Here is a 27862-nt window from a genome sequence, read left to right as displayed (position 1 = left end):
CAGGATTTTGATTGCAGTTCCTTTGGATATATACCCAGAAGTGAGATTGCTGGATCATATGGTAGTTTTATTTTTTGAGGACCTACCATACTGTTTCTCCAAAACAACTGTACCATTTTGCATAACCACCAACAGTGTATAAGGTTATAAAGGGTTCCCTTCTCTCCACATCCTTATCAACATTTGTTATTTCTTATCTTTTTGTTAATAACCAGCCTAACAGGATATGTGGTGTTATCTCATTATGGGTTTGATTCACATTTCCCCTAATGATTAGTGATGTTGAGCACCTTTTCTTATACCTATGGGCCATCTGTACGTCTTTTCTAGAAAAAAGTCATTTGCCCATTTTATATTGGATTATTTGCTTTTTTGCTATTGAGTTGGATTATTTGCTTCTTTACTATTGAGTTGTATAAATTCTTTATATATTTTGGATATTCACCCCTTATCAGATACATGGTTTGCAAATAATTTTCTCCCATTTTGTAGGTTGCCTTTTCAATTTACTGATTGTTTCTTTTTTAGTGCAGAACTCTCTAGTTTGATGTAGTCCCACTTGCTTATTTTATAGTTGCCTGGAATGGACGATCCCATGTAAACTGTTGAGCCCACCCTAAATTTAGATCTTCATGTCATTTCACCTGAATTATTGCACCATAATTCTCTATCATCCTTGTGTTTCCCTGCTCTAGATCATTCCACCTTCTGCCTCAAGATTAGTCTTTCTAATGTACCCAAATATTTCCCCTCTTCTTAAAAACCTTTAGTGGCTTTCCATCTTTACTCGATAAACCCTCAGGATTGGCATGCAAGGCCCTATGATGCCATCCTTTCCTTCCAGCCCTATCTCTAACTGTTCTTCTCCATAGACACATAGCCACCACTATAGCTTTACAAGTTTCTCTTCTCTTTGTTTTGGTGCAAGGCGTTCCTTCCCAGTGGAACATTCTTCTCAACAGCTCTGTTGAAATCTTCTCCCTCCTTTAAGGCCCATCTTCAGCACTACTTCCCATAAATACCCTTTTCTCATTCATTCATTCATTCATTCATTCATTTGTTCATTGAATAAATATGTACAGAGCACATATTGTTTGCATACATTCCTCTAATTACTGGGGATAAAACAAGGAACAAAGAAGCCACAGCCTCATGGAGCTTATATTCTATTGGGAGAAAATAGGTAATAGACTAGTAAAACATATGGTATGTTAGGGGGTGATAAGCACTAAGAAGAAAAATAAAGGAAGATAAAAGGCATAGAGACAGCTAAGAATGAGGAGTATCCTCCAACCAAATACCCTTTACTCCTTTGAATACCTAGAGCACTGATTTTCCTTTACCACATAGTTATTGGACACTTGTCCTATTTTCTCTCATATATTTAAAGCTCCTTGAAAGCAAGAACTGCATCTTGTTCATCGTTGTATCTCCTGTTGCTACCCAGACCACCTCAGTAAATAGTAGTTAAAATGAATCAAATGATGGAAATAAATGCAATAGTAGTTCAAGAGAAGGAAGAGACTGGTATAGTGGTTGGTTGGGAAGGGCTCCTTGGAAGATATTTTGGGTAAAGTCTTGAAATATGGGTAGGGGAGGGAGGAAAAAAGAGTTTAGTAAGTCATTTTCATATATTTGTGCTGAAAAACTAAAAACCATTAACTTATAAGTATAAGTTAATATATAATAAATATATAATTATATGCATAATATATAATTATATAATATATAAAATAAATATTATATAAATATAAATTAATATTATATGCAATTTTCTTTACCTTTAAAACCAGTGTTTCAGAAGGGACGGGCGATAGACACTGGAGAAGTTGACATTGGTGCACAGGTCATGCAGACCATTCCACCCGGCTTATTCTGGCGTTTCCAGATTACTATCCACCATCCTATATATCTGAAATTCAATATTTCTTTAGCCAAGGACTCTCTGCTGGGAATTTATGGCAGAAGAAACATTCCACCTACACACACTCAGGTATTTGATGTTATAGGTATTTCTTGACCCTTTTTAGAGGGTGGTGGGATGATTAGTTCAGGGTTTGTGAGTCGCAAAGTGTGTGGGAGTCAAAGGTAAAGGCATAAGTGGGTAGGAGAAGAATAAATGAAACAAGATGGGATTGGGAGGGAGACAAACCATAAGTGACTCTTAATCTCACAAAACAAACTGAGGGTTGCTGGGGGGAGGGGGTTTGGGAGAAGGGGGTGGGATTATGGACACTGGGGAGGGTATGTGCTTTGGTGAGTGCTGTGAAGTGTGTAAACCTGGTGATTCACAGACCTGTACCCCTGGGGATAAAAACATATGTTTATAAAAAAATAAAAAATTATAAAAAAAAATAAAAAAATAAATAAAATAGTAAAAAAAAAAAAAAGGTAAAGGCAGACAATGTTTGTAATTGGCAAATATCCAAAATAATCACACCCAAAGGAATGAAAAAGAATGACATTGAGAAATAAGCAATAGCATTTAGTGAGCAAATTCAGAAAAGAAAGTTTTGTTTTTTTTTTTTAAAGATTTTATTTGTTTATTTGACAGACAGAGATCACAAGTAGGCATAGGGGCAGGCAGAGAGAGAGAGAGAGGGAAGCAGGCTCCCTGCTGAGCAGAGAGCCCGATGCGGGACTCGATCCCAGGACCCTGAGATCATGACCTGAGCCGAAGGCAGCGGCTTAACCCACTGAGCCACCCAGGCGCCCCAGAAAAGAAAGTTTAAAAAAATACTCTTGAAATTTGAATTTTGTTTCCTGGAACAGGATGATCATGAGCTGTCCCTGTCCCCTCATCTTACTTAGCTTTGGGGCCCACACCCCCCCTTGGCTGGCTCCATATGGCCTTGACCCTTTGTCCCAAGGAAGAATGCAAATCAATAAAGGAAATGAGTCCAAAAGGGAGGTTTTATCTTAGAGGTAGAAATTTTTTCTTGTTATTGTTAATAATAACTGAAATATGTAAAACCTCTATGGCTTACAAAGCTCTTCTATGGTTTACAAAGCTCTTCTATAAATGTTAGCCACCTGATTTCTCTCTTTTTTTCCTTATCTCTTCCTTGCATGAACCCATTTGGGGCCCTGCTTCATCTAAGAAGTAGCATAAGGAATCATAACCAAGAGGGGATTACTTTTTTTTTTTTTCAACAGATATGACTTCAGTCCAAACCTTACCTTCTGGATGGGAATAGGCAGGGAATTAGAATGCCATTCAAATGTAACCCCCTTTTAAAAAATGCCCAAGGAAATGTGTGCCATGTGCTTGTCCACTGATTAGGGGAAAAAAGGAGGGAGTCTTTTGAATATTTAAATATGCTACCACAAAGGTAGTAAATTATGATGAATGTTCTCAAATTTTATATTGTTTAGTTGTTTTAAAAACTATAAAATTCTTGAATTTGTAGAGAAGATCATGGTCACATTTTTTAGGGAAATGTGTGGTTTCGAATATCTTTTGTCTGATACTTCAGTAAAATATCAAGATTCTCTTGCCTAATACTAAATAAGATTCTTTTCTATTCCTTGGCTTACTTATTTTTAGACAATTATTTTGAATACTAATAAATACATAAACTGAAAGGTTTATGACATTTATAAATATAGTGGGTTTTTTTTCCAGAACCAGGCTTAAGTATACTTAAGAAAGAATAACTTCTTCTTTTGCATTCCTCAGAGAAGTATGAAGTAGAAATAGGGCAATTTAAGTTAATGTTTTTCATTAGTCTAGAAGTAAAAGTAGTGGCTTATATTTGTGTGTGTATTTGTTCCAGTTTGATTTTGTAAAACTGATGGATGGAAAACAACTGGTCAAGCAGGACTCCAAGGGCTCTGATGATACACAGCACTCGCCTCGGAACCTGATCTTAACTTCACTGCAGGAGACCGGTTTCATAGAGTATATGGACCAAGGGCCTTGGTATCTGGCATTTTACAATGATGGAAAAAAGATGGAGCAGGTGTTTGTGTTAACCACAGCAATCGGTAAGCTGCCTTGACTATTATATTGAATTAACAGCATAGTTCTAGAAAGAGATGAGTGATTAAAGTAATATAGATGTTTAAAAAAAATAAAGTAATATAGATGTTGTTTAAACTCACTGCTCATTTTACCTTAAAGTCCTTATTCAAGATAGGTCACTATGAGAAAGACTTTTATTATTGTTGTCATTAATGTTGTTTAAATGCTGATTACGATTTTTTAAATGCTCCATTATTTGCACCACTACTGTAGAATACTTGCCATGTACCTTTTTTTATGTTTTCAATAGGAATAATTACCTGGATGATAATATTACCAGGGCTGCATCGATGAACAACTTCAATGAAATAGGGAGTAAGCAAGAAAATCTCTGTTAACTCAAGAGCTATTGGAAAAGAAAAGGCAATAAAAGGTTTTTGAAGTGGAAAAACCAGCATCAGTCTAGTTCTTCATTAGAACAGCTGGTTCTAGAACGAGGATGCCTTCAAAACACAACCTAAGGGTATTTAGAGAAGAGTCTTAGGGATAATAACAGGTCACTCAACGTCCTTTCTTTTAGACTTTTTGAACCCTGAGGGGAAACATCACACAGTATTTTATTGTGTGATTTTTCCTAAAACACATGTCTTTAAAAAGAAGGGAAAATATTTTACAGCTGTCAGTTTCCTATACAACTCTCACCACTTTATCCTTTAGTTAACCTGTTCAACCATATGTTTAGGAAGATGTGTTGACTGTTAATAGATATACCATCTGCTCTTTATAACAATTACGTTCTATTTTTACTTGATGCTGAAGACCTTGAGTCAGTAGAAAATGGTATTCTAGCCATAAGATTATCAAAAACTCTCCTCTAAAGTAATCAGAAAGGCTATAAAAATCCACTGATGATTTTTCCCCTAGAGAAAAACTCCACTGATTTTGCATCTTCAAAAGACAACGTATTTGTTAAAATAGAAAAAAATATTTTAAGTCATGACACTATTTTGCAATGCTCACAGAATCAATGGAGCAAATTTAATAGATACACCTTTCGTGGTATTTTTCTGTCAAGGCCCAATTCTGATAATGCAAATGCCAATGAGTTATGAGAGGTTGAGTTTCTCCTAAGAAGTCAAGTAGTTAGAAGATCTAAAACATTTGTGAAGATTTTCTCCCTTCCTGGTATCCTTACCAATAAGCCCAACTTAAAACACTAACCCAACCATTAACCTTTCAAAAATCAATAGACCCAGAAACATGCTTGAAGTTTTTTCCCCTCCCTTACTTCCCCCCAAAAAGAAGCTAACCTTTGAGATAGAATTCCTATTATCCACATTTCAAGCTGTCAGTATCCTATGCAACAAAGTATTTGCTTTTTCCTTTTTTGTTTTTACTTCTCCTGAAGCAACAGAAACAATTCTGCAATTCCACTTAAAAAGACTCCAAGTAAATTTCTGAAAAAAAATCAAAGGTATTAAGTTATTTATTCTATATTCTCCCCATTTTTTTGTTTTTATAATTTATCTTAATTAGAGTAAAAAGAGGCTAATATATTTGATTAAACAATTAAAGGTTTGTATGCATTTAGCTATGCTAAATGCTACTCATTCTCTCATGATAATGTGAGAATCAGTTGATTGATCTTAACTATATTTGGTTTGCTATTAATAAGGATCAAGACAGTATTAACAACCAACATTTATTGAATGACTAATATAGGCTAGCTGCTGGCCTATATTAATATATATTATTTTCTAGTAGTGTAGACAGAGTTGTCAATATCCCCTAATCTTCAGCCAACTTGCTCTGTAACATGATAATATATACCACTTATGGAGTGCCATTCCGCCCCCAAGCACTGTACCAGATGCTTTACATTCAGTTACCTTGTTTGATTCTCATCACAACCCTGATAGTATAGGTGTAGTGATATTTATATAATAAATAAGAAAATGGAGGCTTGGAATGAGTAAATAATGTGATAGACTCTCACAGCCAGCAAATGGCAAAATTGAAATTTGAGACATCCAGTATGTCTGATTCCAAAGCCCATGCCCTTTGTACCAAAATTATTCCATCAGACTATTCATTACCGTTAGTTTCTCCCATAAGAAAACCTGCCAGAAGCAAAACCCATCATCAGTGCAGATGCAGATACCAAGGGGCTGCAGACTCTAGAAGAACAGAGTTTTATGCACAGACCTTTAAAATCCTTCTCAAGTCTAATGAAGTGCAGTCAAGGAAGTGATTCTGAAGTAAGATTAAAAAGACAGAAGGCAAGATTTCACCGAGGCCTACATAAATAGAAAAACACATTCTTTTTCACCTCTGGTTATTTACGTGCTCCTGCTGTAGCCATCCTCCTCCCGGTGTCTCTTTCAGACCTGGTGGAGGTGGCAGCTTCCAGAACCTCCCTATATTGACTTCTCTTCTCACTTGCATTGCTGGTGTTAAGCTCTGTGCAACAGTGTGGGCGGAGGGGCAGATCTTAGATAAGTCAATAAGATGGAGGGATTTTTATTTATTTTGATAGCAAACTTTATTAAACATTTTTTTTCCTACAATAGCTACATTCCCACAAGGCCACTTCCATAAAGTTGTCAATAGGAGCTTGTCTGAAATTGAATTCAACGGTATTTACCTTTGAATGTGTCCTCCATGGCCTCCTATTAACCATCCAGGGCAGGGGAAATCCAAATGTAGATCTAAGAAGTGCCACTATAGCTTGGTACAAGAAAGATGGATTAAGTAGAAAATAGAGAAATGATTGTTCCATCTCTGAATGAAAAAAACTCTGTGCCTCTTCATAATGACCTTTTAAATAAATTAATGATTTTATGAAAATAACTAATGTTTTAATAAGTTAAAAATGGGTAGCTCTTTGTCAAATGCTCCATTCCTGCCAGACCAGTTGTAGTTCAGCAAATGCCACATATAAATTTCTTATCCAGTTCAGTTTTCAAACACAGGGATCAGAGAACAGATTATCATAAACCTGCGAGGAGCCATGTGATATATTCACATGGGGGAGAGAAGAAGAATCTCCTCTGCCACTGGATTCATTCTCAGCTTTCTAAGAATTCCACAAATAAACTAGATACCACATTCTTCCTGTTTTATTCTACCCAAGGCAGAACTCGAAGTCTAGATCAGCAGTTGTCTATGGAAGTTTACTGTATGAAGCATTGGTTCTCAGTGCTTTAATACGATGAGCATCTGCAGGGTCACCTGAGCTGCATCCTTCAGATTCAGTAAATCTGGAATGAAGCCTAGGTTTCTGCATTTTAAGTGCCTCAGGTGATCCTCCTGATACAGGTGGTCAAAAGGCCACAATTGAAGAAATATTATTTCTCGACCCTCATTATAAATTCTCGTAGCTGAGCGGAAGATGCCAAGACCACTTCCTAGAATATCTCCTTCCAATTGGAAATAGCCTATGCAGGTGAAACTAAAAGAAGTAGATAATTCGGATTGAAAAGGAAAAATTGGTACATACGAGAAGTATGAGTTTAATGAGCTAGAACATAAAACTCTGAATCCAAGAATGCTAAGTATGGAAAACTTCTAGAAGGAGTAATGAGAAGATTATTTAAGAAAAAAAAAAACTGAAAGAAGAAAGCATACATACCGTAATAGTTCATGGACTTGGAATTTGATTTTATTATATTCAAATACAATTCTAAACTAGAAATAATTTTTGTCAGCGTCTGACTTTTGGGTAACATCATACCCTTTCAGCCAAGTTACTTACCACAAGACTTATCAAAGTTCTATCGCACTGTACATCTTTATGTCACCAGAACTACCTATGGGCACCTTCAAAGCCTTCTCAATTCCCCTGAAGCCTATTCTTCTCTAAGAATGGATTGAAGGGAAATTAGTGGCAGAGAACTGATAAGCATTTACAGTCAAGAAAGCATTTCTCAACAAAATACTTAGGTTCTAATGCTTTTAGTGGTGGTGAATTTAATATGAACACTTACTTTAAAAGCCTTCCATTGTCACTTATTAATGAAAATGAAATACTGATTATCATATTTAAGCTGTCAAGATGGTAGATCAAACATTTTAAGATACTAGAGAAAAAAATTTTTATTTGCTACAACCTAAATTTGAAAAATAAACAGTAGACTGAGTCTTTTGGGTTGCAATTTTAAGCCCATTTCGCTTTTGAGAAATGTCCTATAATCCTAGGACATTTTTAGCTTTGTTGTGAATGTCTCATAAGAATACAATTCATCTAGACCCTTTATGTACATTAGAGATAAGGGTTGGTTTTTAGTTTCACTCTTGAATAGCTAATTCAGCAATTCCAGGGCCCTTTTAATAATTTGGTACTGCATGTGACATCTTGCAAAAATCTTTGGCATCTGATTTTAAATAGTAAGTGCTCCAAGACAGCACAGGGCAAGACTGTTACAAGCCCAGAGTTCTTGCAATTAAAAAAAAAAAATTAAGGACACTACAGCCTGACGTTTACTCATTTTTTTTCTTTTTCTCTCCATTACTAGAAATAATGGATGACTGCTCAACCAATTGCAATGGAAATGGAGAGTGTATCTCTGGCCATTGTCATTGTTTTCCAGGATTCCTTGGGCCTGACTGTGCAAGAGGTAATGTTGCTCTGTTACTCCAGTTGGTTTAAGGAAATACGTGTCCTTTGAGAACTCAGGATCAGTAGCAATAGGAGGAGGAAGAGAAGTGGCAGTAGTAGTGACAACAGCAGCAGCAGCATCTACCCTACCACCACCACCACAACCAAGAGCTGAGTACTTACCCTGCCAGACATTGTTCTAAACACTCTGTTACCTCTTCAGATTCATACTTACTGTGATAGCCCGGTGAGGCAGATCTACTGTTTTCCCGGTTTATTGGGCAAAGTAACAATTTCAAAGAGGTGAAATAGTCAGGGTTGCCTAACAGGTGGAATTTGTACTTAGGACACCTGTAACTGCTTATACACAGACCCATGTAAACCAGAAGGAGCAGGCAGTCACCAAACCGGTAAGTAGCCTTAGAAAGTAAAAACTGGCAAGTCATAAGTTAAACTTGGCAAACTTTACTGTTTCCTAGACTTGCCAAAGTTTAATTATTGAAAAGCTTTAGGTATGTCACACTGTGTTTCCCCATAGGCTTACAGTTATTACCGTAGAGATGCTTTCTGCTCATTTTCAGTATATTCTTACAGTTCTCAGTCTGCTAATGCTTTAATCTCAGGTTTCCCAGCCACTCAGTTTCCTTAGATTAAATTCTGCACAGCTGAGAATTCTATAGCACTTGCTGGCTTCCCAGGAGCATGATAGGTCTTGCAAGTCTGGGGATGAGAAATAAAGATGACGGCTGGTATTAAAAATTGAATAAGACAAAAGATTCAGGCCCTGCCCTCAAAGAGCCCATAGTTTTAAGAGGGAACCAACATTGGCAAAGCAAAGTATTCTAATAAAGGTCTGCACATGGTGTCATGGGAGTAGACATCTGTCCAGCATAAATCTATTTAAATGTATAACTTTTTAAGGATAACATTTTATAATATGAATAACTTCCCTATTTATCAGTTTTTATACTTTGGGGGTTTTTCTTTCTAAAAGTGGAAAAATCTGTCTGAGGAAGAAAAGGCATAAGAGGAAAAAACCCTAGCTTGAAATAATAATAATAATAATAGGTGAAATCAAAGGCAAATTCTTGACATAATTTTTATATTTTTGTCACTTATCCTTACTCCACTCCTATAAGAGGAAAATTCTGTTAGCAATACCAGACACTTGCCTATTTAATAAAGGCTAAGACAGAAAAAATAATACAAATTTTTGCCTGAAATATTATACAAGAATCAATAGAGAATTGCCCCTTCGGAGATTTTAAAAGCTTTCTGAGAACACTACAAGTTCATTTGCCAACCTTCAGATTCGTGCCCTGTGCTGTGTGGCGGGAATGGAGAATACGAGAAAGGACACTGCGTCTGCCGAAATGGCTGGAAGGGGCCAGAGTGCGACGTTCCAGAAGAGCAATGCATCGACCCAACATGCTTCGGTCACGGCACCTGCATCATGGGAGTCTGCATCTGTGTGCCAGGCTACAAAGGAGAAATATGCGAGGAAGGTCAGAGCCCCATTTTCATCTCTTGCTTCAGGCTTTTCTCTCCCCAAACTGTCCAGGTGTCATTGTGTGCTTTTAGTAGAGATGCAAGTCATCTTTGCAAGCTGTGAATGTTCAATATGTCTTTAGTACACGAAGCAGAGGGCTGGAGTCGGGGGAGTTCACGTCTCTTCGGACAGTCTCTGCTATTAACATGAGGCTGTGTCTGTGACACTTGCAGATCGGTAAGGAAAAATGGTGCTTCCCCCCTCATTTCTAACACTGTTTTATAACTTGAAAATTTCCATACTGATGATATTAGGTGTTAATTCATATACTTTCATTATTACACAGTACATTAGGCTCCATCTTACTTTAAAGCACATGATAAAAATAATAATATATGCACATTTGGAACCATTTCATTGAATGTTTTCTTTGGGAGCAATTTGTAATTACCATTATTATCATTGCTTTATATTATTTATTTTTACATAACTCATGCTGAAACTTGACCTCCGTGCCTAAGGAAGCCAACTTACCACTAATGAGTTTCAAAGCAGTGCCTTTATGTTACAATTCACCCCAAAGGAACCTTTATGCACACATGCACAAACGTAGCTTGAAATGGCAATAGTTTTCTCATTTAAAGAGACACATTGGAAAATAAGTTTACTAGTAATCAGACCTTTTCATGCCACATTCCTCAAATAAGACTGATTTCAGAAATAATATTAAACCATTACCATGGGAGATGGTCTCATCACAACTGTTGTTCAGGAAAGAAGCTGCTGAAAATGCACTATAATTGCTTTTTAAAGATGGCTCATTAAGACAATTACACAGCATTCTAAAGGGTTTAATCTCATTTTGCTCTAAGAATTTAGCTTCCCACCTCCCGTTAGCAATAGTATAGACTTTTGGTGTGAAGATTATATCTGTTCCAACGAACGGTGTTGGGCCTAGACAGGGTACAAGAGTACCTCTGGACATTGTTTTTATGGTGATCCAACCACAGTCATTATATTTAAGTTGTAAAGTCAGATGTTATGTGGACATATGCATGGTCACCAAAACATGGTATCTCTCACAACACCTACAGTTTGTAATGAAAATGTTTGACCAAATTAATTTAGGCCCTTCTAATCAAAATTTGGGAGCAACTGAAAAATGGCTTAGCTTACATTTCCCTTCTAGGGATCGCTAAGAAAATTTGTGCAATAACCAAGATAGCAAGGAAGAATGCTCACCATATTTAACAGTATGAACTTGTCAAATACAGTAGAAAAGAATATTTAAGTCAGACCACAGACTAGAAACTCACAGGCTGAACTGGGCTTATGGATGGACTTTGTTTGGTTCACACAGTGGTAATAGTGGTAGTGTTTTTGTTGCTGTTGTTTTAATGTGATCCACTTGCCAAAATATAAAAACAGAGAAGTGTCCTATAAAAACCTCTCTTTTGCCGTCTCTTGAACAACTGGAAAATCTGGTAATACCGGGACCATGTTCCTACGTGGTGATGATTACCTGGAACAAAGAAGCAACAGTTTCTGTTAAACTGGATACTTCCAGTTTACTCCCAACACACTGGCTTCTTCCGACCAGTTTGTCTATGTCATGTAGTCCTGGCCCATTCAGCCATATGACTTCATGCCTCGGATCTAAGTGACTTAGTTAATCGTTGAAGGTGGCCTTTTAATAAAATAAATTATACTAAATTAAATCTCATTTTATTTGTTAAAGTTGTTATGTTTTAATATAACAAAATGACCTCCTTCTAAAACAATATTCTGTACTTTTAGACTTTCCCTTCCACTCCAAATAATGAACAAAATCAAAGTAGATGTACCTTTTAGTATTTATTTGCTGATTAGCTCAGGTAGTAAAGAATTGTGCTAAGACCTTGAGATTTGGGGTTAATTGTAATGGCGATAGCACTAATTATAATGATGCTTAGTTACGCTTACTCTGTTCCATGATAGTAGGCCACACCCAAGACCAGACCTGTCTTGCCATTGAAGGCAGGTTTTTATCAGTCTGTTTTCACTGCGGGAAAAGTAATTCAAAGCATACATCCTCATTATGGGGACTTATTTTAGTCTCATCTTATTTGTATTGGGAGAATAGAAAATCTGAAATCAACCTTGTCGTTTCCCCTGGAATGGTCACTCAGTTAAAAGCACAAAACAATTTTCCCCAAGGCAAACACAGAGATCTACTCTTAAGAGTTTATACCTTTGGGGGCGCCTGGGTGGCTCAGTGGGTTAAGCCTCTGCCTTCAGCTCAGGTCATGATCTCAGGGTCCTGGGATCGAGTTCCGCATTGGGCTTTCTGCTTGGCAGGGAGCCTGCTTCCTGCTCTCTCTCTCTGCCTACTTGTGATTTCTCTCTGTCAAATAAATAAATAAAATCTTTAAAAAAAAAAAAAGAGAGTTTATACCTTTGTTAGAATGTGTCCAAAAATTTCCAAACTCACGGAATCAGAGATAAATAGAATTGTGTCTGTGATATTCTAGAATACTGAAAACTATGTCACAGCATCCTGATGGAAGGAAAAAGCATAAAAAAAAAACTTCAGTAATTTTTAAAATTAGGCTTACAATGTTGCATTTTCAGTGTTTCCAAGAAATTAATGAAAGATTATAATAAATTCATTATATGCATGTTTTCACACAACAGCAGTCAGGTCACTTAATACCTAATGATCTAAGCTTTATAAAAAGATATGTATGTTTTAATATTTTATATATTTATATATTTTTATATTTGTAGACACATTTTTGTATGTAGTATATTTGTATATTTTATGTATTTACTTATTTATTTTATATTCTCTGTATAATTATTATGTATATCTTCTTTAGTCACATCAAGTGAAAACCATTTCTCAGAGCTGTGATTCCAATTTCAAAAAAGACAAGGAAGGACTCCCCAAAAATTCTTTGGCGTTTTTACAAAGCTGAGGAATCCCTATCAAAGGCCCACACTGGTACACCCACCCATATGTGTGGGAGTACTACACATTGCTCCAGTTTTACACAACAGATGTATGGTTTTCTTTGTCTTCTTTTTTTGGGGTGGAGGGAGAGAGAGACTCTTTTTTTTTTTTTAAGATTTTATTTCTTTATTTGTTAGAGTGAGAAAGAGAGAGAACACAGGCAGGCAGAGGCAGAGGGAGAAGCAGTCTCCCTATGGAACAAGTAGCCTGATGTGGGACTCGATCCCAGGATACTGGGATCATGACCTGCGTCGAAGGCAGCCACTTAACCAGCTGAGCCACCCAGGTGCCCCACTTCCTTCGTCTTCTAATTTTAGGATTCAGCCTTAATGATACCCTCCCATATTTTTAAGTGTTAATATTCTTCTGGTTTGAATCCAGCCTTTGCATGAGACATGTTATTACCTAATTAAAACAGTATTAATGACATAGTAGGAAATCAGTGTGCGTATCTCAGTTTCATTGTCCTAAGGTATATAGGCCACACCTGTTAACTTTTTTCTTTTTTCCTCCTTTTTGGCACCTTCAGAGGACTGCTTAGACCCAATGTGTTCCAGCCATGGCATCTGTGTAAAAGGAGAATGTCACTGTTCTACTGGTTGGGGAGGAGTCAACTGTGAAACCCCACTTCCTATTTGTCAAGAGCAGTGCTCAGGACACGGGACTTTTCTTCTGGATACTGGAGTGTGCAGCTGTGATCCCAAGTGGACAGGATCTGACTGCTCAACAGGTACATTGGAGTTACCTCTTTCTCTTCCTTCCTACACTCCCAAATCCTCATTGGTCTTTGTCTTACGGTGGCACTTCTTAAAGTCTGATCTGTATGCCTTCATGGGTCATAAGGGACTTCCAAGTGTTTCCTAGGCTAGTATTTGACTGGGTTTTCATAAACAACATACTACTGGACTCGTAATTATATCTTTTGTTGCTGTCAATCTGGATTTGAACCTCTGTCCTCATTCTGCATTTTCCTGCAGTCATTTTATCCTTTCCCATGCCTCCCACTGTCGGTTCTCTACAGGTTATTTTAAATCAGTATCTCCCTCAAACTCAAATAATCCTTCATTTCCGGTCAGCTGCTGAGTATTTCCGCTGGGCGTTCCATCCCTAAAAAACGGAACTAAGCTCAGGAACTCTAGGAACTCCTTGGCATATTGCCACCCAATTACTATTCCCACAACTTGGCTGTCCTTTTCCTATCCCCTACCTTAAAATCAGCAATAGATTTCCACTGTCTAGAGATAAACTTCAAATATCTTTGGCTGATATCAAAAGCCCACCAAAAACTATTCCAAATCTCTGTCTCCAGACTGTCTTCTACTTCTGCTTCCTGCATAATGCCTCTTTCTGCAAAAGGGCTCTCATATGCTCTGCTCACTCCCAACGTATCACACGTTCACATTCTCTCTGTGCCCTTTCCTCAGCAGGGAATGCTGAGGTACCTTTCCATCTATGAAAATCCAACACATCCACCAAGACAAATTACAGTTTTAACTATTCTATAAAATCTCTCCTGATCACATCGAGAGGAGCCTCTAAAACCCTACCGTACTCCTTGCAAGAGAGTAATTACAAAAAATTGGCATCGTGATATAGTTATTTGTGTACATGATTTGTTTTTCCACCACCTAAACTAAAAATATTGGGTCATTCTTTATACTTTTCTTCCTTATCCTCAGGTCATGTGCTCATTAAATGAGTAGAATTAATAAACAATAACTCCTATGGAACCTCTGCCTATGAATTTTTTGGAGGATATAAAATGCCATGTGCTAAATAGGAAAGATGAGAAGCTCTATGAGACTTCTTGTATCACTGAATTTGTTTGTGAACCAAAAAATCTATAGTCTCATGCTGTAAAGAAACAAGAAAATCCCTCTGTTAAGAGCATTAATTCTAACATAATTTTTTTACAAAATTGTGTTGCCTCACATAGAAATAATATGGGACAGAGGATTGCAATTTATAGTTTCAGAAATGGATAAAATGATAAAGACAATGTAATAATAACTAAAATGCAGACTAAAATGCTGAGAGTTTCATTTATTTACGGAACAGATGTATGTGTGCCTGCTATGTGCTTGGCGAGGTGCTTGGTTGCTGGGGCTGTAGTGGCAAACCAGATGGATGTGGTTCTTGCACAGGAGAAGCCTATAGTCTGGTGGAAGAGACACATAGAACAAACTAGAAGATGGTTAGAGAAAGAAAGTAGCTGGGTATTGCGGCTCTAAACTGAGTACTGATTTACTTGCTAAATGTTATTGAACCCCTTCCAATCTTTCATGTGTCAGACATAGTATGTCTAGAGTTTCAAGTTTAAAACAAGAATGTTAACATTTGCATTATTACTAAAGCACACACTCACATAATTGCTATCTAATAGGCACTATTCTCAGTGTTGTACATGTATTTTTTTAATCTCCATAACATTTTTTTAATCTCTTACCTGTGAGGTAAGTCCTGTCATTGTGCCCACTTACAAAGGAGGAAGCTGAGACACAGAGAGGTTAAATTAACTTGTCCAAAGTCAACTGCATAGTAGTTATCAGAGCCTAAACTTGCACTGAGGTATTCTGGCTTCACATTCCAAACATTTAACCACTGTACTGTATTTATTGATTGAATAGTGATTCTGTATCGTACAATTTCTCCCTAAGGCCACTCACATCTGTATGTGCTTTTTCTGGTGCCTCAGAATTGGGCAAAACCTTTGGCGATATACTAATCACCAGTTGTACAAATTCAAATATTTGCATTTCCAATGAATCAACATGAAATTCATTGTGCTGAGAGTTTCTTTTTCCTCAGTCCACCTCTTCCACCTAATACACAAAGACATGCACCAATCCTATCAGCAGAAATCAGAGGAGGAAGAAAGGACTAATGATAAACATGCCTCTACACTTGCCCCTCCCCCCTTCCAGATGAATTACCCTAAACCCTACCCCACTCCTCCCTCATCTCAAATCCCCCTTACCGACCCAAACAAATCAAATGATGAGCAAAAGTGATAGTCCCATAGAAGATTAGGTGTGGAAGAAAGTATAGAGATATCTGCTTCAGTGTTTCATAGGTGTGGTGGTTTCTAGTCCTTCTGCCTCAGCATCACTGGAGATTCTAATACTTGGAGGCACAGAGACATTAAATGGTTTGCCCATCGGTGAAAGCCACTGCAGTGGTCTAACCTCCTCACTTACTTGTTCATTTGCCAGACATTTACTGAGCCCCTATTATGTCCCTGGCAGCATGTGAGGCGATAAAACATTTGTGAACAAAGATTTTAAATGTCTCTCACTTAAGTGCTCTAAAAGAGAGAGAGAAGCAATGCACAAGGTGTATTTCACATTATCTGAAGGTCTAGGAAGTGGTCACAAAAGACTGTATACCACACCTATGAGTTTGGACTTGAGCCTGAGGACAATGGAAAAGCCGTTGAAGGGGTTTAAAGAGGTTAATATCATAACCATGTTTATATTTTATTTTATTTAAGATTTCCTTTATTTATTTGAGAGGGAGGGCGAGAAAAAGAGTGTGAGTCGTGGGGAGGCAGAGGGAAGGGAGAAGCCGACTCCCACTGAGCAGGGAGCCCAATGTGGGGCTCGGTCCCAGGACCCCAGGATCATGACCCGAGCTGAAGGCAGGTGCTTCACCAACTGAGCCACCTAGGTACCCTAACTGTGTTTGTATTTTAAAATGATCACTCTGAAAGTAGTTTGGAGGATGTAGTGAAAAGTGATGAAAACTTGATATAAGGGAATTTAAGCTCAGATGGAGACAAAAGGATGGATATGAAAGTAGCTAGGAGACCTGGTTACTGGAAATGTGTTAGGGCAGGTAGGAATTTTCACTAACTCTTTGATGTCTACAGTGGGAGACTGGATGAATGGTGATGACACCGCTAACAGACAAGTGCATTATTTATTTATGAAACAAGTTTTCATTGAGCACCTACTATGTACAGTGTGCTAGGATCGTGGGACCCATCAGTGAGGAGAATAAAGATTCCTGTGCTACTGGGGCTTGCAGTCTGGCAGGGGTGAGACAAGCAGTAAACAGTGAACAGTGGAGGTGCCTGGCTGGCTCAGCCGGAAGAGCATGCGACTCTTGATCTTGGGGTTGTGAGTTCTAGCCCCATGTGGGGTGGGGAGATTACTTCAATAAACAAGAGTAGGGAAAAAAACAACAATGAACATGTTTCAAGTTTTTAAAACATGAGGAACCTGAGAGCCTGAGAGGTTGAATAACTCATCCTAGACCAACAGCCTGGCTGGTTGCAAACCTGCAGATAGAAACTGGTTCTGCTGATTTTGTTCCATGCCTGACATTCTTGTCAGCCCTCCATCCTCACCCCTGCCAAAGGAAGAAGGAAGAGTTAGATAGGAGCTGGGACTCCGGTGAATAGATGAACTTACAGAAAAGGGAAAGTTCAAGGAGATGAAGGGCATCAAATATCAAGTGCACAAATGATACATTTTTGTCCAGAGATCCTAGATGAAAGCCACATTCATCCATTCTGGACCCAATAGAAAAAGAACACTTAGAAGCATCTCTTGCTCAAAGAAGCAAAAGAGCGGATAGGTATGACCCAAAACTCAGCAGCCTCTCAGGCAAAAAAACCTTCCTAATAAAACTACCAAATTGAAAAATAGGGGAAGGAAATGCCTTCCAAGTCTCTAGTGCCACAGTAAGAATAGTCCTTCTGTGATTTTTAAGCTCCATAAAGGTTGTTCCCACAGAGCATATTTAACCATCAAGATGATCTCACTGTGCAGACTTTTAATTGAGTGTGCTCAGTACAGGAAGGAATTTAACATCTGATTCTTATAATGGATCATGTCATTTCAAAGGTGGATAGGCTCTTTGCCATTGATCATTTTCTTCCTCTAAGCGAATGAAGCTTAGCTGTTAGTATGTTATCTGGGCTGCTCTGATACCAAGAGGACTGCCGTGGATAGTTTACTGATGACTTTCGGTCTGTTTGCAGGTACGTTGAGTATTGTTAGCAGCACTGAACTGATACTTGATATAGGTTTCTCTCACCTGAGGGTCTCATGGTAGTTCACAAAGGTTAACTCATTAGTCTTTTTAAAAACCTCAAGAGGGATACAATTGAAGCTTGTTATAACATGGTTGAGATTTGGATATACCACAGGTCAAATAACGCTCCCTTAAAACGGAACTCCTTGCCATGAAATCTCAGTAATACATTTAACCTATGCTAAGGCTACTGGCCCTAACCTCTACTATTGTCATTTTAAAGTGCATTTACTATATTTCTTTCATAAAATCTGGCTTCTCCTGGTCACGTAGTCTTTGAGGGGGAACATAAAAGCAGAGTTCAGAGCTTTGTAGTCCTCTTTCCTTGATGAAACTTCCTCTGAGCCACCCCATCTATTGTTACTCATAGATAACTGACAGCGAAATTCATAGAAGGTAAGCATTCATGTAGAGAGGACAACTCTGCTCCTCTCTACTGTGATCCTCTCTCATTATACTGTATCTTAGAAGTAGATTAATCAGCTAGAGAGAGATGGAGCATTCAGCTCTGAGATATTTCTGAACATTCTATTTGCTATACAGCAGAAGCCATATGAGGTACTATCATTGTGTACCCCATCCACACATCCGGGGTCAGTTCCTGAAGATCCCATAAGGCTTTGTTGTAAGGATATTTGTTTTCAGGCTAGTCTGTGACATGTGGCCATCTTGTCCACCAGAGACATGACAGTATATGTATGTGTGTTTAGGTATAGTCACAGCACAATGACCCTGAATGACTTGCTTAACTTCTTGGAGTACCAGCTGCCTCATTTGTGAAATGGTAGATTAGCCAAATGGCCCTTGAGGCCCCTTCCAACACTGAGATCTATGATTCTTGATCCTGTATATTGAGCTTTTGACACTGATTATGAATGGTTCATGGATACAGTCCATAAACTCTTAGCTCCATATTGTTTATGGTGAGAAAATATTAATTGTAGGTTTGTTTTCATTATAAATACATCCATGCTTTGATATATAGACCATGTTGTTTGAGAATTTGCCTCTATTTATAGAGGTACACGTATACACACACACATACGTGTGTGTATATATATATCTTCATTATAACAATGTCTCATTATGTTTTTAAGTGTTCCCTAATGGATGTGATCTGCATCTACTAATAAAACAGATAATTAGAGAAGGAAGTTGTAAGAGGCTCATATAATTATTTTTTCCAGGGAAACTTTCCTTGATAATACAAAGACTGTATGCTTTAAAAAACATTATTAGTTTTCCCCTTTATTGAAAGTGCCAATAATCAAAAGATTCTCATCTGACCATACATGTCTACCACATACAATGTATCACTTTCCTGTAATTTCTAGGTATCGATCAGACCATTTGAAATGATTAGTGTGTACACTGTATTTTTCCTACAGACATTACAGAAACAGCAGGGTCATAAATGCCATTTGACAAAGAAGCTTTGTTCAAAATGTAATGCACACGCTATGGGCAGCACTATGTAGCCATTCATCATGCCAGTGAAGAGAAAAATCTACTCATATATAAAATAACTAGAATTTAGCATCTTCCATAGAAAAGAGATAATTAATGTAACCAGATAGGAGCCTAGCATTGCAGGTGCTTTTCCCTATTTGGTTTTGGACACACACCTGAATTTCTTAGGAACAGTAGCTGAGGTCTCAGAAGAAATGTTTCTGTTAATTAGCAAACAATGTTAGCATATCATAATGCTACAAATTCCCTGTACTTAAAGAAAAGCTCGAATATAGACAGCTAGCCACTGAAACATGATAGAAGGTTTTATAGTGCTTTTCAGCCTACAAGGACAAAAAGCTTGTGACTAATCCCTACATAGATTCTATTAACTTGCTATTCAAAGTATGACAATCTCTGATCAAATTTATTTTAAAGTAAATCCTTTTCTATTCAGTAAAAGAATGAAGAATAAACCTTCAGGTGGTTCTGATTTGATTGATTTAAAAAAAAAAGAAACCTAATAGATACAGGGGCTACAGCATTAACACTACAGTGAGGTCAAAACATTAACTCTAGATTGTTGAATCAGTAAGTGAAGTTCATTGGAGGCACTAGAAATACAACTCAAAACCATCCTTAAGAGAATTACAAGTCAAATTGAGTATGTAAGACTAAATCCACAGATATATCTCTGAGAGAGGTATGAAGTAGAAAAAAATCACGCTATTATTATGATTTCCTAGCAACATGTCCCACTCAGAGATAGTCACCCCCTAAGCCTTTTTTTGTCTCAAGTGAAAATAGAAATTGAGCCCCAAAATGTTCTCCTATTCAAAAATCCCATATCTTTATAAAAGAGAATTCATTTAATGACCATTAAATTGTATATGTATGTACATATGTGTGTGTGTATAGATAGATAGATATAGATATAGTCAGGTGATTCAAAGCACAACAAATATCAAATGTTTTCAAAATACATCTTTTACATTTTGTTCGGAGACCATGAAAACCACACCTGTAATGCCAGCCTTAGCAGGCAGCAATGCAAAATCCGGTGGAACTTTTGACAACTTAACAAGTTTGCACAGAGAGGTAAGTTTGCAACTGCCTCTCTGTAAATCTGAGGTAACTACCGACTGTTCTAGGACATTAAAGTTTTAAAATTGCTTTTCAAACTAGAGACATATATTTAAATAAGGTGGTAATTGTGAGGCAAGAAAATGTAAGTAAGCATGAGTGTGAAGAGGTATGCTTATTTACATGGTTAAAGTATAGTCACTAATAAGGAATACATTTTTACACATCTATAGCAGCATCTAAAGAAAACAGGAAAATTTTGTGCTTCACTTGAAATACATTCCTCTCATTTCCTCAGACTCTTACTCTGCATTCTGGGTTCGTTTGCTAGTGGGCACCTTTCTCGGTTGTTTATCTAAATGAAGTGAACTCGGACACAGCGAAGGGCCTATATTTGGCCCTGTAGTTGGGATCCCATAGGGAGCTGGATGCCCCCCTGCACAGGGTGACCTGCTGCCTGGCAGTCCTCTGTCAGGGCAGAAGGAGGAGGTGGAAAATGTATTATAGTGGAGAAGGCTGTGAGAGGTTAAAGGAAGCCAGAATGCAGTTGTACAAAACTGGTGGCCAGGACATGGGTAATGAATCAAAATACGTCCCAATTCCATATGTCAAAATCAGATGATTGGAGATCTACCCCGTATATCTCCCCCCACCAATAAATTAAATGAGACTTTCATTCCTAAAACACAAATATCCTACATTTATCTGATGGTTTTTATTTTTTCTCCAAATACATTTATATTCATTTTCTTCCTTTTATCATTATGGACATAATATGGGGGTCATTATTTGATGCTGGATTGCACATTGATCTATGGTGATACAAAATGTCTGCAAAATACCTGAAGGACTATTCCAGATTCTGAGTCATTAGAGAGAAGGAGAAGAGGAATGGGAAGAACAGGGTTTAGTCCTTCATGAGAGACTAAGGACAGTACATTTTCACATTAGGTGGAGCTCAGAGCAATTCTGAATGGGGTCTTGCATCTGCTATAAAAAACTTGACTTGTACCTAAGCTTCCAAATTCCCAGTAACCTGGTAATAAGGTTTCTGGGAAGCCCTTTCATACTGTCCATAAAGTATAAGTAGAGTAGGTAATAGTTTCCTCATTTTATAGCTGAAGGAACTAATTTGCTTTGAGACACAGGACAACTTAACTTGATTTTGTATGCTTCAAAGTTGAGGCTGGCAATAGCATTCACAGCCCAATGCCCTGTCTTAAAGATCACTGCAGATTCATTTTTTTTTAAACCTTGCTTGTGACATGCTGAGTTTCTTGAATGTAAAGATGCTTGTTTTCCATTAATCATAAGAAGTATTTAGTCATTATTTCTTTAAACCTTGGTTTTCCTACATTCTTTATTACCTCCTTTTGGAAGTTCAATTAGACTGCCTACTCTGACCGTTATGTCATTTACTTCTTTTTCCTGTTTTCCATGTCTTTGCTTCTTTGTTATAGATAATTTCTTCAAATTTGTCTTCTGGCTCACTAAATATCTCTTCAGCTCTGTTTATTTTGATGTCTAACACTTCCACTGAATTTTTAATTTCAATGATTACTTTTTATTCCTAAAATTTTAACTTGTTTTTTTTTTCAAATATTCCTCATTGATTTTTGATAATATTTTCCTCTTTAATCCTGTTTCTGGCTATTCCCTTTAAACATATGAAACAGTTATTTAATATGCTGAGAATGTAACATGTCAAGTCTTTGTGGGTCTGGGTCTGTGTTTTGTCATTTCTATCAACTCTTGCATATGACAACTTGCTTTCTTGTTTCTGTTATTTTTTTTCTTGTGAGTTCAAATATGTTGAAATTTTCTCTCAGTCTTGTGTGAAGCCAGTATTCCCCTGGGGAGGATTTACATTTGTGTCTGCCAGGAGCCCTTCTCCTACAGATCAGAGTAAACTTTAAATTAAAAATCTCAGGTCACAGTTTTTTTTGACCATATAGATAATATAAACTCGGGCTCCACGCCCTCATGAAACTTGACTAGTGGCCATGAAATCTAGGAGGAAGTTAGTTACTTAATATCTTCAGACCTAAGCCTGAGACAGATCATTTTCTTCCAATCTATCTTTGCAAGGCACATCGTCTTCTAGATGGGTTTCAAATATGGATCTCCAGTCCTGCATCAGCCCAAAGTTTAGCTAATAATCTGTTGCCCCTCTGAACCCTCACCAAAACTTGACATACAGCAGATGCTTCCAGTGTCCTGGCAGAGCTCTGACTCTCAATATAATCTTAGGCAACTCAGCCACTCTGGGTCTCAATGTACACATCTGCAAAATGTGTTTTTCAACTAAGTGCACATTTAAAATCTATTTTTCAGTAATTTCCTTTTTTTTACTCTAAGTGGATAAAAAGTTTAACTTCCAGTTAAAGAATTCTTTCTACTGAAGTATGGGTAAACACATTAGAGTCCAGCAAACTTAAAAAGAGTTCATTCCATGCTACCAAAATGCTTCAGTTAATGTGCATTAGGAGAACATTCTAAGAAGTTTTGTTCAAAAGATATTTCTGAAACCATAGCAGTCAAATTAACAGTGGAGTCAAGAATAAACAGTTTCAACAATCAAAAAGAGCTTCCCACACTTCTCTGTTAGGTCCATTGATTTTTTGAATTTTATTCTGCATGTCAAGCATCTAGCATTTAAAGTACTCTAAATACCACTGCCTACTTTCTTTTCCAGCACACTCCCTTTTGTTCATTTCCTTGTTGACAGACTTACTGGTATAATCATGGAATGCTTTTACTAGATTAGATCTTAGAGAACACCTAGTTCTGCCCACTCTTTATATAAGGAGAGAAAACTGAGGCCCAGAAAGGTTGAATGACTTATGCTGGATCATGCAGCTAATTAGGCCCATAGTTAATATGAGAAGCAAGTCTTGGGATTTCTGGTTTAGAACTCTTGTTCAATATACCATTCAGAGAAGCTTGCTCAGATTCAGATATTACCTTTCCATTGTCAGCACTGGCACTGAATATCTAGAAAAGTGGCAATGAGCATATACAGAGCAGTATCCCAGCACCTCTTCCTAGACTGTCAGAAAATTATGAAAATTGTCAGAGATTCAGGACAGAAAAAAATTCAGACAGAAATGAACTCACATCCCAGCTCGACTTTTAAGTTACTATGAGATCTCGAGTAAGTTACTTGGTTTTTCTGAGTTTCTCCTGTAAAATGGGCAAATAATTCTTACTTTGTTGAGTAGTTGTAAGGGTTAAATGAGATAATATATGTGAAACACCTAGCATAATGCTTCTCCCATCATAGACATTAAATTATAATAATAAATGGCAGCTATTATTGTCATTATATTTCAATTCTTATTGTAAAGACACATTTCAAAGACAAATCTTTTGTAAGTAGAAGACAAATTAGTAGCTGTCTCAAAGAAATTCATTTTCAGATACTGTAAAGCTGAATTAGTTTAAAAGAGTATGAAAATTCTCTCTACTCCAAAGGCATTGCATGCTTTTGTTCCTACCTCAATGGTGTTGTTTCCTGTGTTTGTAGGATAGATGTTTTACTGAAAAGTTGGCTAAAAAGTAGTTGTTCTGTCTTTTCACTCCCTTTCCTTTAAGTTCTGCTATTCATTATGAAATCACAGTCAGAGAACATTTATATTCCGGGTATGTCAGATAAGATTAGAGTTCAGCGACAAGAAATACCTCCCTCAAGGAAAAAAAAAAAAAAAAAAAGAGTGGCTTAAACAAGATATGTGTGATTTTCTCTCACAAAAAAGAAATCTAGAGGAAGGCAGTCCAAAGCTTGTGTGATGACTCCAGAAAGAAAGCTGCTTCTCACTCACACCTCTCCTATCCCCGGGATGGACCTTTATTCTCATAGTATGCAATGGCAGCCAGTTTTCCAGCTACCACATCTTTGTTCCAGGCACTAGAACACAGACTAGGGAAAGAGGAGAGTACTTGTCCCTCTGTTTTGTTTTTTTTTTAAGATTTTGTTTATTTATTTGAGAGAGATTTAGGGCACGAGTGGGGGTGGGAGGGACCGAGGGAGAGAAAGAAGCAGACTCCCTTCTGAGTGGGCCTCCATGTGGGGCTCCATCCCAGGACTCTGAGATCATGGCCTGAGCTGAAGTCAGACGCTTAACTGAGTGAGCCATCCAGGTGTCCCTACCCCCTCTCTTTAAAGGAGACTTCGTTGAAGCTACTGCTGGAAATGGTCATCTGTATATTATTGACCAATAACTAAGCCACAGGACCATACCTGGATGTAAAGGAAGCTGAGAAATGTGATCTTTATTTAAGGGAGCTATGTGCACAAGTAAATAAGATCAAATTTCACTGTAGTTTTCTAGCTCCCGACCAACACAACAGGCCAACATGAGCAGTTCTGTGATTCACTGAGTCCCCAACAGAAAGACAAATGCATGGCTCAACAGAAATAAAACCTTTCTTTGTATTAAGAGCAGTGAAACACTTCACCTACAGATCTTCTTTAAGCTTTGGTAGAGAAATGAATTAAAGTATCTCCTTATGAGTTTCTATATTTACTTCATGTTGAGAGCATCTGCGTGGTTCAGTTGGTTAAGAGTCTGCCTTTGGCTGAGGTCATGATCCCGGGGTCCTGGGATTGAATCCCACATCCAGCTCCCTGCCTAGTGGGGAGCCTGCTTCTCCCTCTAACCCCCCACCCTGTGGTCTCTCCCTCTTTCTCTCTCTCTTTTAAATAAACAAACCATAAACAAAATATTTATATTTACTTCATGTTGAAATGATAATACTTTGGATATATTGGGTTAAATAAATATAAAAATTATAATTATTTATTTAAAAGAGTTTTACCTGTATTTTTAAACATTTTAGTTTAACTCCTAGAAAATTTAAAAATTTTCACGTGGCTTGCATTGGCGGCTCACATTCTATTTCTACTGGACAGCACTGCTCTAGCATATGGCAGTATTTACTTTAGCCTACAAAATATAACCAAATGTATCTTCCAAAGTAAACTGATCCCATTCAGATACCAAGGTGCCTGAACAAGTAAACTTATAGTATAGAATTGTTGGCAAAGTTAATCATATGTAGAGGTCTACCAAAAATGATGATTTTGGTTTTAGTATAACTGACCAAGAATCCTTCTTGGCAATAATAAGACATCAGTGATAACCATTCCTAAACCCACCTCTAATGTATGACAATAAAACTGTAATAAGGAGACATAAAATAATGCTTATAACTCTATTTCCTATTCATTAATAGAATTCTACAAAATAAAATAAAGAATACAAGTGTGGGACAATAGTAGAATAATTAAATGCCTAATGATAACCTACTTCTTGTGAGCCTGTGAAACACGGGCTTTGAATCTCTCAAGAAGGAAACCAGCATATCTTTCAGATAAAATATCTAATAAAGTAGTGGGTTTATAACTTAGATGGAGTAAAGAGGTTTTATGTAATTAAATGAGTTAGAACACTCTGGGTCCAGTCAGAAAACCCACAGAGATCATAAACAAACCGGCAAAGCTTAGAGCTTGTTGTTCAGAGTGGTCTTGGATGGCTCTTAGGCCATGAAATCTTCCTCAGATGTTTTATTTAGCTTGATTGTTTACAAAATCATGTGTGCTATATAAAGGAGAATTACTAGGATCAAGTCAGGTTCCTCAGGGTCGCCAAGATATCAGTTGACATCTGAGCTGCCATGACCTCATTGTCCATATTTGTACCTTGTGTAACTGCCACAGAGCCTGGCCTCTTTATGGGGTGGAACAACTGAATTCAGATATTTCCACAAGGTCATATTAAATCTGAGTTTTTACTTAACAAAAAGCTTTTCATAAACAGAACTTGACTTTGGTAAAAAATCTAAATCACTTCTTTTTTATTTATGCAGGTCACAGCATTAACTTGGCCAGAGTTATTTGTTTTTCTCTAACATTCTTGTCAAACCACATACTAAGAAAGTAGAGACAGACAGAATATCCATTTTTTTTAATTTTTTATTTTTTATAAACATATATTTTTATCCCCAGGGGTACAGGTCTGTGAATCACCAGGTTTACACACTTCACAGCACCATTTTTTTTTTTTGATGAACATTTCAGAAAGACATTTTATTCTGAGAATGAACTTCAGGTATTCTCAGAATATCCATTTTAATTACAATCAATCCATTCATAATAGGAGCTCTCCTTTACTTGAGGCACATAAGGGAAGGGTTGAAATGGTCCTTGGGAATCAATGGACCAATAGATTGCGAAAGCCTCTCTCAGTCCACCTCAGCCCTCTTGGCCTCTTTATGTTTTTGGTCCACAACCTAATGCAAACAACCTCCTGAACAGCCATACCAAGGGTTAAAATAGTGAAGAAATAATTAATTTCCTACTTTTTCGTGATATCCATCTTAACCATCAGAATGAGAAAAGAGAAGCTAATCCTAGTCATGAATCCTATACAGCAAATAAAATCTATAATGTTGGCCTCCAGGCTAGATACAAAGTTTCTTGTAGATTTATCCCACATCTTACCCTTCAGTACAAGCAGGTTTGGTGCATAAATACATTTTTTATGTGTGAGGAAATTTCCTTTTGGGTTAATACAGCTCTCTCTAAAAATATATCTCCCTCTAAAAGATTAGTTCATGGCCAAGCAACCCACATAGTCCCTGAAGACTTCTGGTAGAAAGCAATAGGATCCACCGCCATCCTAGAATTCTGCTCTTGAAATATGATTTAACTCTACCATAAGGAGTAGAGAATGGATAAAAGTTTAAAGATGATTTTAAAAGGACCGTATATCTAGGTGAACTATGTACACCTTGACAGGAGATATACAAGGGTAAAGGCAAATTATTTCCAGATTGCCAAAGAACTGAATCAAAGAGAAGATAGTCCAGTTACATAAGTCAGATATTCAATAACATTTCTCATTACCTCTGTCAAGTTTCACAGTTAATTGTTTCTTAGCTTAAGTGGGGAGGAAAAGAGGCAAAACTCTCAGATATAGGAAGATACCTGTGTTAAAAAGAGGTTTCATGAAATGCTAAAACCAACCCAAAAAGGCAATGCAACAACAGGGTCTCTACCAATGGAATTCCAGCCTGGAATGTTCCAGAAAATTTTAATCATCAAAGAACCTATTGGTGACTCTAAGGAATCTATTTCATACAAATAAATACACCTGATGTAATTAAGTAGTATATTGTCTGCTGAAGTTTCTACTACCATTGGACTAGCTCATCCTAAACTGGCAGACAAGACCTCTGGCTGCAGTTTTC

At 37.3% G+C, this 27862-nt stretch overlaps 1 protein-coding gene across 7 annotated transcripts in view; it reads left to right on the top strand.

Annotated features, from left to right (window-relative positions):
- TENM1 (teneurin transmembrane protein 1) overlaps positions 1-27862 on the top strand; it is a 794330-nt gene that overhangs the window by 535281 nt on the left and 231187 nt on the right. For all 7 annotated transcript variants that reach the window (XM_032329990.1, XM_032329993.1, XM_032329991.1 and 4 more), the window contains 5 exons: positions 1794-1993; positions 3777-3987; positions 8479-8580; positions 9872-10066; positions 13572-13772. In XM_032329990.1, the coding sequence (XP_032185881.1) occupies positions 1794-1993; positions 3777-3987; positions 8479-8580; positions 9872-10066; positions 13572-13772 (909 nt within the window). The remainder of the gene's footprint in view (positions 1-1793; positions 1994-3776; positions 3988-8478; positions 8581-9871; positions 10067-13571; positions 13773-27862) is intronic.

The sequence above is a fragment of the Mustela erminea genome, chromosome X (assembly GCF_009829155.1).
Source record: "Mustela erminea isolate mMusErm1 chromosome X, mMusErm1.Pri, whole genome shotgun sequence".
NCBI classification, from domain to species: domain Eukaryota; kingdom Metazoa; phylum Chordata; class Mammalia; order Carnivora; family Mustelidae; genus Mustela; species Mustela erminea.
The sequence above is the reverse complement of the archived record's forward strand: the minus strand, read 5'-3'. Positions and strand labels throughout refer to the sequence as shown.